This window comes from Astyanax mexicanus, chromosome 24 (genome assembly GCF_023375975.1).
Source record: "Astyanax mexicanus isolate ESR-SI-001 chromosome 24, AstMex3_surface, whole genome shotgun sequence".
In the NCBI taxonomy this organism is placed as follows: domain Eukaryota; kingdom Metazoa; phylum Chordata; class Actinopteri; order Characiformes; family Acestrorhamphidae; genus Astyanax; species Astyanax mexicanus.
The window spans coordinates 8,318,211-8,331,639 of record NC_064431.1 but is presented as its reverse complement, the minus strand read 5'-3'; the positions used below and the strand labels follow the sequence as shown (position 1 = coordinate 8,331,639).

Below are 13,429 nucleotides of genomic sequence, written 5' to 3'. Positions count from 1 at the left end.
ACCCCCGTCTCTGACTATGAGCTGGCAGCAACAGGCTGCTCTTGGACTGGCTCGGTCTGCTCTCACTATTTTTATCAGAATTACACAGAACTCTTCAGGATTCAGCTCAGAGAACAGAGCCCAGACTAACTTTGAGAGTGGGACACAAGTCCAATCTATTCCCATATTGCCTCAGTTCCTTCTAGTGTCCATAAATTAAATTGGACTGGGTCAGGAGAGCAGAGGACACTGAGTATATGCTGAGGGGTGACACGTTTCAGGAGTGTGAGGGGTAACAGAGCCTAAAAGACACTCAAGGAACTCTACAGTGCTACAGTGAACGTGAGTTTAGCCACTGAGAAAGAAAAATCGGAGGATCTGCGTCATCACGGTAATATTACAGTAATCTGCTCTCTGTCTTCAGATTTCAGTGTTTTTACAGTCATGTGGTTTTAACTGGAAATAATGGTGCATTAATTGAATGTGTCAGATTAGCTTTGTTATTTTTTTATTATATATATATATATATATATAGTTTTAATGTGATTTTTATATAGTAATTATCTTTCTCCTATACTGTCAGCTTAAACAGTGTAGTATATATATGAAGCAGATTTTTTTCAGGATTTTGAAATTGATATTAAAGAGAAAATACATATTTAATATATTTTCAGTAGGTTTTCTATGTTTTCTATGTGTTATTTACAAGTACAGTATAAACAAAGTTATGAGTACATTTATTAGAGCATTATATTCTCTGTGTTTCTTTAATTTAGCACCAACAACTCAGTAACATACTGTGTATTTTGTAAAATGTATTTCTTTTATTAATTATCTATAAAATGTCTAACAGATTTAACATTTACACATTCAGCTTCAGATATTGCTTCACTGTACGAACAAATTAAGTCTGTTTTATGTAAAATTGAATATTTCCAAACATTGCTTAACTGTTTTAAATAAGGTAAACATTTGTGGGCACATATACAACACAAACTTCTTTGAGTTGAATCAACTTACAAGTCCTTTGTAGTCCATTGGCAGCTTCTTTTTCATTGGTCTCTGGCACAATCTATTTGCACACTGGGTGTGTTCCCCAGTTTCTGATGTTCACCATCAGTGTGTGGTGATTCCCCCCAGGCTACCTTAGGTAAACTTGTAAACCATATATTGGGATTAACTGTCAGCATTTATGTTGTAGGCTGGAAGAACAAGCATTGTTTACTGAGCTGCTAAATCTGTTGGCTGTATGCTTTACTTTTCTCGCTATAGTATTTTTTCTTTCTTCACCTAATTTATTTTAAATGATTTCAAATCTGTATTTCACTTAAATGAAATTAAGAGAAAAATAAATACAAGTATTATGCAAAGCAAAAGATATTACAAAAAAAATTATGAAATGTACTGACAGATTTTTAAGTAAATTTAACTTATTCAGGCGTAAAGTGTGAATATTTATTTAAAAAAAAGAAAAGTTTAGCAATCCTTTAATTTAACACCAAAAACAAAATAATTGAGAAATTTTGAATTTGCTCATATGCATTGAAAAATCATTATTTATTAATGATTATCACTCACTCACTCAAGTGTTTTATAGTTGATAAATGTTTGAGCTTTTCAGACCTCTGCAACATCAATATGTTAATTAAGTACACTTTAAAATTAAAAACAAATACTGTAGTGGTATGAATCATAAATGAATCATAAAATCATTGGTTACAAAAACAAAGGCATTAAAAATACCTTAAATTATTATGGGTGTAAATACAGTGTAAATACATGTTTAGGAAAACGTAAATTTGTTTAAATTTAAACAAAATTTTAAAGGCAACTCATAGTATAAGGTGTAAAAATAATTGTATTCAATATATTTTAGTGAGACTTTTCTGATAAAAAAAAAACATTTGATTGTTTAGAATACTGTTACTACACAATGATCAATGTAAATCCACAACTGAAAGGATTAAGTTTAATTTATTTAAATTTGTTTTGGTTGAGTCTGCATATTAATCATGTTTTCTTATAATTAATCAATTTGTTATATATTTTTATATACCTTATGTATTTTTATTATATTAAAGCATCAGTCTGCAAGTTGAGATCTCTGGTGTGAATGTGTAATTAAATATAACATGTGAAAGAGTATTTTCTAATGCATGTTAATGTAAATGAATAGCTGTGTGATATTCTGTGTCTTTGAGTTTTATCCAGTTTGACCATTATATTTGTTCAGTGATTGCTATATTAGGTGATGCAGGGATGGTTGTGACAGGACATTAATAGCAATAATTACAATATTATGTCCCCTCCTAACTCAGGAATATTACTGCATTCACATTTAAAGAAAAAATGGTTTTAATTACATAATGTATTATTATTTTAAAATTTGCATGTTTTTATTGTTTTGTATTTCTGTAAACCCACAGTATGAACCATGGCTGTGTAATATTTATTCATGCTATGCTTTGGAACAGAGCAGTGCTGTGAAACTGAGATGTACACAGGAGCAATTGTGCGCAGCTGTTTGACATTTCTCATTGTAAACAGGCTTGTCATAATGTCTCTTCTCAGAATACTTAGCACTGATTTATGGACTGATGCTCCACACAGCCTTGCTGCCTGTGAACCTGCAGGCATGAAATAAGCAGAGGGGGGAGGAGGGGGTCTGTTCAAATAGACTGAGCTGTCAGGCAAAGAGAATCCCATCATGAGAACATACACCATCAGCCATAACATTAAGACCACTGGCATAGAGGATGGGTTATATCCAAAAACAAGGTTTATTGTAACTGGTAATGGGCACAAAAGCTTATTGATGTACATGGGGTTCTACATATTTTGTAAAAAAATAATTATGTGATTAATTTTGATTGATGGAAAATATAAAGCAAGATATGTATCCAGAATTATGAGTTTTAAACAATATACAATCTAATTATTAGGCCTTGGAATTTCTTGGCACCATACAATTTGATTCAATTATAAATCAAAAGTCTGAGATGCGATTATAAAACAATGCATTTTTTTCCATATAGAATATATTTTTTTCCTAATTGCGTGACTATTTGGTACCTTTAAAGTAAAGTATCTGTAATGATCCACAATAAATCCACTATTTAATAAGCTTTTTTAACGGTGTTTCTATTAACATTGAAAATGGATTGTTATTTCAGTAAATCAAATGATTAATACAGTAATCTGGGATTGATGTTGTTTAGGGTAATGGCTTCAGCCACAATAATAAAATAAGCTACAAGGAAAGCAGAAACAAGAAGGTTAAGAAGCCCCACAGTGGGAAAGGCCTCACACTCGGGAGTATATGTGGCTTCTCTGATGGGGGATTCGCTAATAGCACCAATGCACATCGGGCAGAATTTTTGTTTAATCTTGTGTCTATGTTGTTATTCCAAGCCACTACATTTCCTCAATTCTAAGTTGTGCGTTTGCGTCCTCTCCTCAGGGTGGCATCTGTGCAGTCCATGTCCTGTCGTTCCCCCTCTCTCAGTGACATGCCTCAGGTCCCCTGTCTAGGGCACAGACCCACCTTTCACCGCTACATCTGCACCAAGGTGCTGCTGGCTGAGGGAGGAGATACACCCTTCACCGAGCACTGCCGCAACTATGAGAACTGCTACAGGGTAAGATGTGTTTTATAACAATCTGTTTTAGCAATTCGTTGTATCTTTGTTTTTTACATCTCATTTTCACTTTTTGTTTAGTAAAGTTGTTCCACTTTTTAATCATTATTTACTGTGTCTAATTGGCATTAAATGTTGCCAAATTTAATAATTAAAGAATTTAAGCACTATGGGCGCTAACTTAGGGTCTGAAATTCAAAACCTAAAATTTAAGGTCTTAAAAAGACAAAATGGCCAGATTTCCATTGGAGGACTTACATTTAATTTAGTCGAGGCTTAAAGGTTTACTTTTACTTATTTGGTGTATTTCCGAAAAGCGTAGTCTAACCGGAAGTTAGTATTGTGTTCTGTGTGTTTCTGGGGGGCTACCAGTATAGGTACGTGGTGATTAATCTACAAATCCTATGATAACTGCCGGCAAGATACGGCCCTGTTTGCCCACAACCTGCATGCCAAATACGTGCGTGGATATTAACTGCCTCAGTCACCAGAGGAATGCCTCTGGACTTAGTTTGCGACAAACTATGCAAGAAGATCATTCAGTTAGGGACATCGGGTGCAAGTCTCACACCAAGGCAGAGAAACACCAGCTTGCCACTCAAAACCTCAGTGGGCTCAAGTCTCACACAATTTAACACTTAAGCTAAGAATGGTGCTATTTAAGAAAGAACACTGATGTATGTAGCGAGAGATTGTATGTAGACACATACTAGTGTTGTGTTGGAATTTATTGGACTGTAGTTTGCGTGTTTGCTGTGTTAAAACAAATTACATGGGATGAACCGCCAGCTGATAGCACCCTGGCTTACCAGGTTCCTCAGTGTAGTGCTGTTAGTCGGCATTTACTAGCACTAAGTACTGCTAACTGCAGCCAGCCCTGCTGCTAACCGTGCTGTTAAAAATATTGAAAATCTAGCTTACTGTAAATAAATAGAAGTACTTTATTTACAGTAAGCTAGATTTCCAATATTTTTAACAGTGCGGTTAGCAGTACATAGTGCTAGTAAATGCCAAACAACAGCGCTACACTGTGCTACACCAAATAAACGATTTTCAGGAGAGAAATTTGTGTGTTGTCTGATTATAGTGTTGTAGGCTATAAGAGCAAATAGCTATTTAAATTTACTCCAAAGCACAACTTTATGCTAGCTGAGAACTGCACTGCAGTAACAGTAAAGTCTTTGCTGCTAGTATTTTACTGCTTGTTTGTCTTTATATCAGATAATGTGAATATATCCAACTTGCAGTATGTAAATTGTAACCCACAGGCTTTGGAAAAAACACACAGGTTATTAAGTTAGCTCTGCTAAATATCAGATCTCTTACAAACAAGTCCTATCTAATTAATGATTTTATTACAAATTATGGGCTTGATTTTCTGTTTTTAACAGAGACATGGTTAAATTCATGTAGTGCTGAAAGTGTATTAATTGAGTCGGCTCCACCAAACTTTAACTTTTTAAATGTCTCACGTACCGGCAAGAAAGGTGGAGGTGTAGCTATGCTGTTTGATGATACATTCCAATGCAAGCAGTTATCACTTGGTGACTTCACATCTTTTGAATATTTAGGTGCAGTTTTAAAAGGGACACCAAGAATATTACTAGTAATTGTCTACAGGCCTCCAAGGTACAATGCTGATTTTATTGATGATTTTACAGATATGCTGTCTTTTATTTCTACTGAATTTGATCATTTTATTATTGCTGGTGATTTTAACATTCATATTGATAATTCCAAGGATAATTATGCCAGAGAACTCTATGATGTATTTGACTCTTTTGAACTCTCTCAGCATGTGACTGGAAGCACACACTGTCATGGTCACACCCTGGATTTGGTTATTTCAAAAGGTCTCAACATATCAGCCTCTATTAAGGATGTTGCACTATCAGATCACTACTGTGTCTTCTTTGAAATGTGGACTTCAATACACAGTGAAACCAGACAGATTAAGTTCAAGAAAAGGCAAATAAATGACATGACAGCTGAACTTTTTGTGAGCAAAGTGTGCTCTGCACCATGCAAACCATCAGACTCTGTAGATACTCTGCTGGATAGTTTTAACTCAAAAACTGCTAGAGTTTTAGATGAGATTGCACCAGTTAGAGTTAAAACCAGAAAGCACCATGGAGAAATGATGCTGCAGTTCAGCTCCAAAAGAAAGAATGCAGAAAAGCTGAGCGCAGATGGCGTAAAACCAAGCTTCACATTCACAAAGAAATTTTTAAAGATAGATTGCGTGATTACAATAAAATAATGTGCACATGTAGACAAACCTACTTCTCCAGCATTATTAACAATAATATTAACAATAGCAAAGTTCTTTTCACTGTGGTTGACAGACTAACTAACTAACTAACTAACCTACATATATGACCTCTGAGCTAGTTTCAACTGAGAGATGTAATGAGTTTGCTAAATTTTTTAATACTAAAATCCACAATATCAGGCAAGACATCAGTACATCTATATTCACCAACGAGCCCTCGTGCTCTCCAAAACCATGCAAAAGCATCATAGTCAACATGTCCCAATTTAGCACTATTAATGAAGAAGTTTTAATTGATACAGTGAGTCACCTCAAATCATCCACCTGCAGTCTTGATACATTACCAACCAAGTTTTTAAAGAATGTTTTTTACTCAATATCAGCAGACATTCTTCAAATTGTAAATACCTCACTCATGTCAGGTGTTTTCCCAAATGCATTAAAAACTGCCGTTGTGAAGCCTCTCTTAAAAAAGAAAAATTTAGATACAAACTTATTAAACAATTACAGACCAATCTCTAATCTACCATTCATTGGAAAAATAATTGAAAAAATTGTCTTCAAGCAAGTTATGCACTTTCTGTCCATAAATAACTGTCTAGACCAATTTCAGTCAGGTTTCCGGCCCAATCATAGTACTGAGACTGCGCTTATTAAGGTTATCAATGACATTCGCTTAAACACAGACTCAGGAAAAATATCTATTCTACTACTGCTGGATCTCAGTGCTGCTTTTGACACCATTGACCACAACATTCTCATAGATAGACTTGAGAACCGGGTTGGAATTTCTGGAACTGTCCTAAAATGGTTTAGTTCATACCTTCAAGGAAGGAAATACTTTGTGGAAATGGAAAATAATGTTTCTGAGACTGTGCCAGTGACCTGTGGTGTACCCCAGGGTTCAATTCTTGGGCCACTCTTATTTAATTTATATATGATTCCTCTGTGTGAAATCATGCGTGACTATGGGATATCTTACCACAGCTATGCAGATGACACTCAGATCTACATGGCCCTCTGCCCAAACAATTTCAGTCCCATTGACTCACTGTGTAAATGCCTTGAGCAGATAAATAAATGGATGGGACAGAACTTTCTGCAATTAAACAAAGATAAAACAGAGATTATTTTATTTGGGAATAGTAATGAGAGGCACAGACTAGCTACCTATCTGGATTCAAAAAGTCTAAAATCTAAAGAACTAGTGCGTAATCTTGGTGTACAAATGGACTCTGATCTCACTTTTAACAGTCACGTCAAAGCCGTCACCAAATCAGCATTTTATCACCTCAAGAACATAAATAAGATCAGAGATTTTCTGTCTAAAGCAGATCTGGAGAAACTCATCCACGCCTTTATTTCTAGTAGGATTGATTACTGTAATGGACTCCTAACTGGACTCCCAAAAAAGACCATCAAACAGCTTCAGCTGATTCAGAATTCAGCAGCCAGAGTTCTGACTAGAAGTAAAAGAAGAGAGCACATCACCCCATCCTTAAATCCCTACACTGGATACCAGTCTGTTACAGAATAGACTTTAAGGTACTGTTACTGGTCTATAAATGTGTTAATGGTGCAGGACCAGCATATTTATCTAATGAGCTCCAGCAGTATGAGCCGAGCAGAACTCTCAGATCATCAGGAACTGCTCAGTTAGAGCTGCCTAAAGTAAAAACTAAACACGGAGAGGCAGCGTTTAGTTACTACGCTGCTCTTAAATGGAACCAGTTAACAGAGAGCATTAGAAGAGCTCCAACACTAAACATGTTTAAATCCAGACTGAAAACCTACATGTTTGATCAGGCTTTCAGCTCAGTTTAAAACACTGCAGCTCCGCCCACTTTTATTCTGTAACGGCACTTTTATATTATGTTTTTTTCTTATTTTTAATTTTATTTCCAATTCCTTGTTGTTCTTTTACATGTTTTTAATTTTACTTCTCTTTGTTTTAATCATGTTTGAATCAATCATGCTTTACTCTTATTTTAGTTTTTATTTTCCATTTTTACTGTTATTCTTTTACATGTTTTTTTTTTTTTTTTTTTTTTTTTTTATATGACTTCTCTGTGTATTTTCTAATTTGTAAAGCACTTTGAATGACCGCTGTGTATGAAAGGTGCTATATAAATAAACTTGCCTTGCCTTGCCTTGCCTTGCCTTTATAGTTTATGGCTGGCTATAATTTTACAGCACTTTGCTGGTGGTGACTAAAGGCCTCAAACAGTTAAATTTCATATGATTTTTATAAAGAATAGTTACAGTATTATGTTGTATTGTGTACAGAACAGTAGCTGCAATACTATGTACTACATATACATATACTTCAATTTTAAAATCCTTCAAAGGCAACATTTTGCTGTTAACTGTTATATTACATTTTTTACAGTGTAAAATGTTGAAAGACTAATGTTATCATACAACTGGTTCAACATGTGACCAAGGCACTGTATAAAAATGTTTCACTTTGTCTCACAGACTAATTGCTCTGGCAGCCAGTCCTGATATAACAATTGATCTAATTGCACAATTAGTAAATTGATTATGGGTTCCGCCTCTGACGCAGACTCTTCAGATTGAAATCCAGCATCTGAAGGATCAGGTGCAGGAGATGCACAGAGACCTCACCAAGCACCACTCGCTCATCAACACAGACACCATGGAGGAGATTATGGAGAGATCTCTGCACATAGACCAGCAGATCACATCCCAGCACTCCTCTGTACAGACGCTCAGGGCCATATTTGAGGAGGTGAGGATGCAGGTGTGAATAGAAACATAGCCCATTAGTCTATGTACCATAATACTAAAATTAAATATTATAAGTAATACACTTTATTGCTAAAAAAGGTATTTGGTCTTTTTCACCCGTCTGCACAATTGAACTTAAGGGACATCCCATTCTTAATCTATAGGGTTTAATATGAGGCCTCTGTGCAGTCCGGTCAAGTTCTTCCACACCAAGCTTGCTCACTAATGTGTTTATGGCCCTTGCTTTGTGCGCTGGTGTACAGTCTTGTTGGAACAGAAAGGGTTGTCTCCAAACTGTTACCACAAAAATGGCAGAATGATATTTATCAAAATCTCCTGGCATACTGAAGCATTAACCAAGGGTCTGAGGCCAACTTCTGAAACACATCCCCAGACCATAATCCCCCCTCCACCAAACTTTACAATTATTACATAGCCTACCAGTTTGTGGCTGAGTTGCTTTAGTTTCCAGTCGCTTCCACATTGTTTTAATAGCAATGTGAAATATTTATCCTGTTTTCGAACAACAACGGAATTCACTGAGCCCATGAGAGCGACTCATTCATTTTTACAAAATACATTTGACATTACTCAGCAAGTTAGTATAATGTGCATTTGGATTTATTAGAGACAACAATCAATTACCAACTTTTTCATGTATGTTATTTTGCAGATTTGGGAGGAGACCTTTCAAAGAGTCACAAATGAGCAGGAGATCTATGAAGGTAAGTAGACTTGTCTGCTGTTTATCAGATATTGCTTTTTTAAGTCTGCATTTAAGTTCTTTTAACCATGGGGTTTGTCTTCCTATATCAGCACAGCTTCATGATCTTCTTCAGCTGAAGCAAGAGAACTCCTATTTGATGACTATCGCACGGCAGATAGGGCCGTACATCTCATCCATCGCAAAAGTGAAGGAACGTCTTGAGCCCAGGTAGTTTAACACCAAATTCTATTACGCACTCTAAAACTTATTTTGGACTGGATTAAATGCAGAGTTGGAGTTCTATATATGCTAATTGCACACACATTAATGAAGGTTCATGTTAGGGAGTTAAAGAGAGTCAGTGTCCCATATCAATCAGAAGCAAAACTGTCCTTTAGGACATGGAAAGCAGGAAAAAACACTCCACAAGAGAGAAGCAGTTGTTTAGAAATGTTGTGTTTTATCTCCACCATAAATGCACAACATGCCCAGTTTCACGTGCCTGGATGCAACATTTAGAGCCATATCTTACACCTTGCATATTAAGCTGCACTGTGCATGGTTGAGGGTTTAACTAAAGATAAGGTTGCACAAAGTTGCAAGCTGGTGAATAAACAGCTAGAATAGATTCTTTTTTTCAATTTTTTTCAATTATATTTAATTGTTGCAGTTAATAATTATAATAATTAGTGTTTAGCAGATGCTTATTTGGTTATTTGCATAAACACCCTATTTTGTTCTGTATATGTCTGTTTATTCTTTAGTCAACAAAGCGTGGAGAAAAGTGTCAAATGGGATTTTTAAAGATGGCACAGTTCTCTGTTAAGTCTAGGACTAAAGAGCTAAATTATGGCTAGAACTCGTAAATTAAAAAACTATAATATCAAACCTTTTTTAGGTTCCAGGAACCAAAGGAACTTGAGGACGATCGAACAGAGATCATGCTGAAGATTTATGAGGACACTACAATAACTGGAGAATCACAGCACAGGTACTTTCTATAGCTTTTTAAAAACGCATTACACTGACATGCCAAAAGTCATGGGACAGTGACATGTCCATAGTGTAATGTCCCATGGAAGTTTAAGAACCTTGTGCGGACCTATGGGATTTGTGTGTAACTAATGATAATGCATTCTTAGGCTGCTTTCTCAAATGCCTTGTTTGTTCCGGACTTTTAGACTTTTCTGTTTGGGTCTGAACCAAAGCAGCAGGTGTAAAAGGGGCAGTAAACTATGAACCAGACTTATGGACCAGAGACTGTTCTAGATGGTTCCGAATTTCAGACCAATAACAGGGAGTTGAATCAAAACTGAGGAAAAAATTACTTGTGTTGTGTTGAAGTCTGACTCCCCTTGCAGTATGAACACAAACGCTTAGACTGGGAATTCATTATTTTCTATTCATTCATTGGGAATTCATGAATTTGCTGTAACAGTAGATTAACCCTTATTTATAAACAAAAATAAAAGGAATCTGAGAAGGGGGTATGTGTACGTGAAGTGGAGTCAGAGAGCTAGAATAAGAAAACAGTTCCTTAGTCTGCTCACTAAACTGCAGTATGAAAATCTAACTGGACCGAACATGCACAATCTAACAAAGGTTGGTGTGTCTTGGAATGTCCTGTTAGTCTGACACATCTAACACAAGTAGAATTCAGTATATAAACTGCTAATATTAAGGGTCTGTTTTTTTTTTATTCAAGTCGGTCTTTATTAAAATTATCTGACATTGATTCGTATAACCCCAAGATTGACTATTTTATGTGTCAATGTCATCTGAGCCGGAGATCAGCTGCAGCTACAGAGCAGCAGTTTCAGATTAGTAGTTTTAGAGAAGCTGAACTAACGTTAATCAATGTTACTAAACTAGACTAGTTGCTAGACTAGTTAAGCAAGATGTGTCTCAATTTAGTAAATGTATATCTCATTTGCATTAAGTGAACAATTTAGCATCAGCATTTTCTCAGGTTTCCGTTCCACCTTATCACTGTTCCACCTTAAACTCCACCTTACGAGCAGTTTCAAAACATGCTGTAATTTGTAGAGAAACTGAGATAACTTAAGCAACAAGTGTTATTATTTATCTTACTTAATCTAAGTAAGTAAACTAAACCTTGCTAGAGTATTTTAACAAGTTGTCTTATTTTTAGTATTTTAAAACTTTAGTTCTCTGAAAATCTTTCATATCTGAACAAAACCAAGAATCCAATAGAATCAGAACTTATCAATCAAAATCAAATTGATCCTGGAACTCAGCAGTGATACCCAGCCCGAGCTCATATAACCTGCATTTTCTTCCCTACCAGCAATGGCGAGAGCATCTACAGCTGGGATTCAGACACAAATAAGAGTGGTCTAATGTTACAACTGGATGAGGGGTTTCCGCCAAAGAACTCCAGAGACTACCACAGCCGAAATCAGCAGAGGAGTATCACTATAACTTCATCATGAATCTGAGAGGAAAAATGCAACAACCGGCAAGTGGACAGTTATAATACAGCTGAAGAATTTCTGCAGGGATCACTACTCCTACTGTAGTGAACTTTATGAGCAAATGGACACGATTATGTTATATTCATGAGCTGCTGTGGAATGGAAAAGAAGGACAACCTGAGTGAGGCTACATGAAAACTTACATAAAATCATTATATATGTTGTAAAAAATTTTTTAAAATTTTCACCTATATCTACCTATATATTGTAATTATTTGAAGCCCAGTATTTTAATGCCTACAATAATGCTGTATTTGACTATGTTCTTGCACAGGAGCATCTCAGAGATAATATATATATATATATATATATATATATATATATAATATAATCGAAACATTAATTGTTTTATTAATTCATTTTAAAAAGTGAAACAGACAACGAAACCCCAAAAATCAGTGTTTCATAAAATTTGAATATTATACAAGAACAGTTTAAAAATGTAGTTTTAATACAGAAATGTTGGCCTACTGAAAAGAATGTACAGTATATGGACTGAGTACTTGGTCAGGGCTCCATTTGAATTAATTACTTCATTACTGCTTTATGGGATGGAGGTGATCAGTCTGTGGCACTGCTGAGGTGTTATGGAAGCACAGGTTGCTTAGATAGTGGAGTTCAGCTCGTCTGCATTGTTGGGTTTTGTCTCCCATCTTTCTATTGACAATAGCCTTCTGAAATATGAAAGCACTTCATGCCTCCCCCGGCTGACGAGCTTTATGGAGATGGAAATTAAATTTTCCAGCAGGACTCTGCACTCCCCACACTGCCAAAAGTGTCTGAACCTGCTATAATAAGAACAGTGTCACTCTTAGTGTAAATGTATTACACTTATAGGGCCAGTTGTTCAAAAAATGTAATCCGGATCAAAATTATCCAGATTTGGTAATCACATTTTTTGCTATCCAGGATCAGGTGATCTGTCTTACTTTTAAGCCAGTTTTTCAAAGCAATATTGGATTGGATCAACCTGATCCAGAAACACAGTTTTCAGGATTACCTAATCCGGATTACCAGCTATGTAAAAAACAGATAGAAGAACCAACAGGGGTTGATGACTCCTTTTCTTGCCGTAACAAGATACTGCTTATTGCAAAACAATACGAGCAATTGAGCGTTTAAATGGAGTTCTGCAGAGACGCTTTGCATGACTTAACTATTTGCGAGTCGAACCACAGGGAGCATGCAACATAACACTTGCATGTATTGTCCTGCCCAATGTTGCTACCAGACGCAATGTCCCTCTCTGTGATGTTTATGATGCACCTGAGCCTGTTGAAGAACCAGGACAAACTCTGGAGTTCTTTGCAATTGTTCGAAATAATTTTTGACAGCTTCATATCTGATAAATGTTTCTTTGACATTAATATACAGTGATGAAAGACAGTGACGTAGATGAAAAAAATCAATGTATTATTTTTGTTTGTTATTGAAATCTTTTGGGGGGTTTATTTCATGGGGTCAAGATTGTTTTTATTTTACTGTTATACGTTACTATAGAAAAAGGCTTAATTGGTAGCCAATGTCTACTTTATCACTGTAACAGTTAAACAGGTCAAGTGCAAAATAGAAGTAAATGTAAATACAC

General features: G+C 35.7%; 1 protein-coding gene across 2 annotated transcripts in view; it reads left to right on the top strand.

Moving 5' to 3' along the window:
- The window catches only part of rnf207a (ring finger protein 207a), a 42,854-nt gene extending 29,734 nt beyond the window's left edge, over positions 1-13,120 (top strand). For both annotated transcript variants that reach the window (XM_007228498.4, XM_007228497.4), the window contains exons 13-18: positions 3,440-3,617; positions 8,456-8,641; positions 9,314-9,365; positions 9,457-9,574; positions 10,245-10,337; positions 11,655-13,120. In XM_007228498.4, the coding sequence (XP_007228560.3) occupies positions 3,440-3,617; positions 8,456-8,641; positions 9,314-9,365; positions 9,457-9,574; positions 10,245-10,337; positions 11,655-11,799 (772 nt within the window). In that variant the 3' untranslated portion in view covers positions 11,800-13,120. The remainder of the gene's footprint in view (positions 1-3,439; positions 3,618-8,455; positions 8,642-9,313; positions 9,366-9,456; positions 9,575-10,244; positions 10,338-11,654) is intronic.
- The last annotated feature ends 309 nt before the right edge of the window (positions 13,121-13,429 follow it).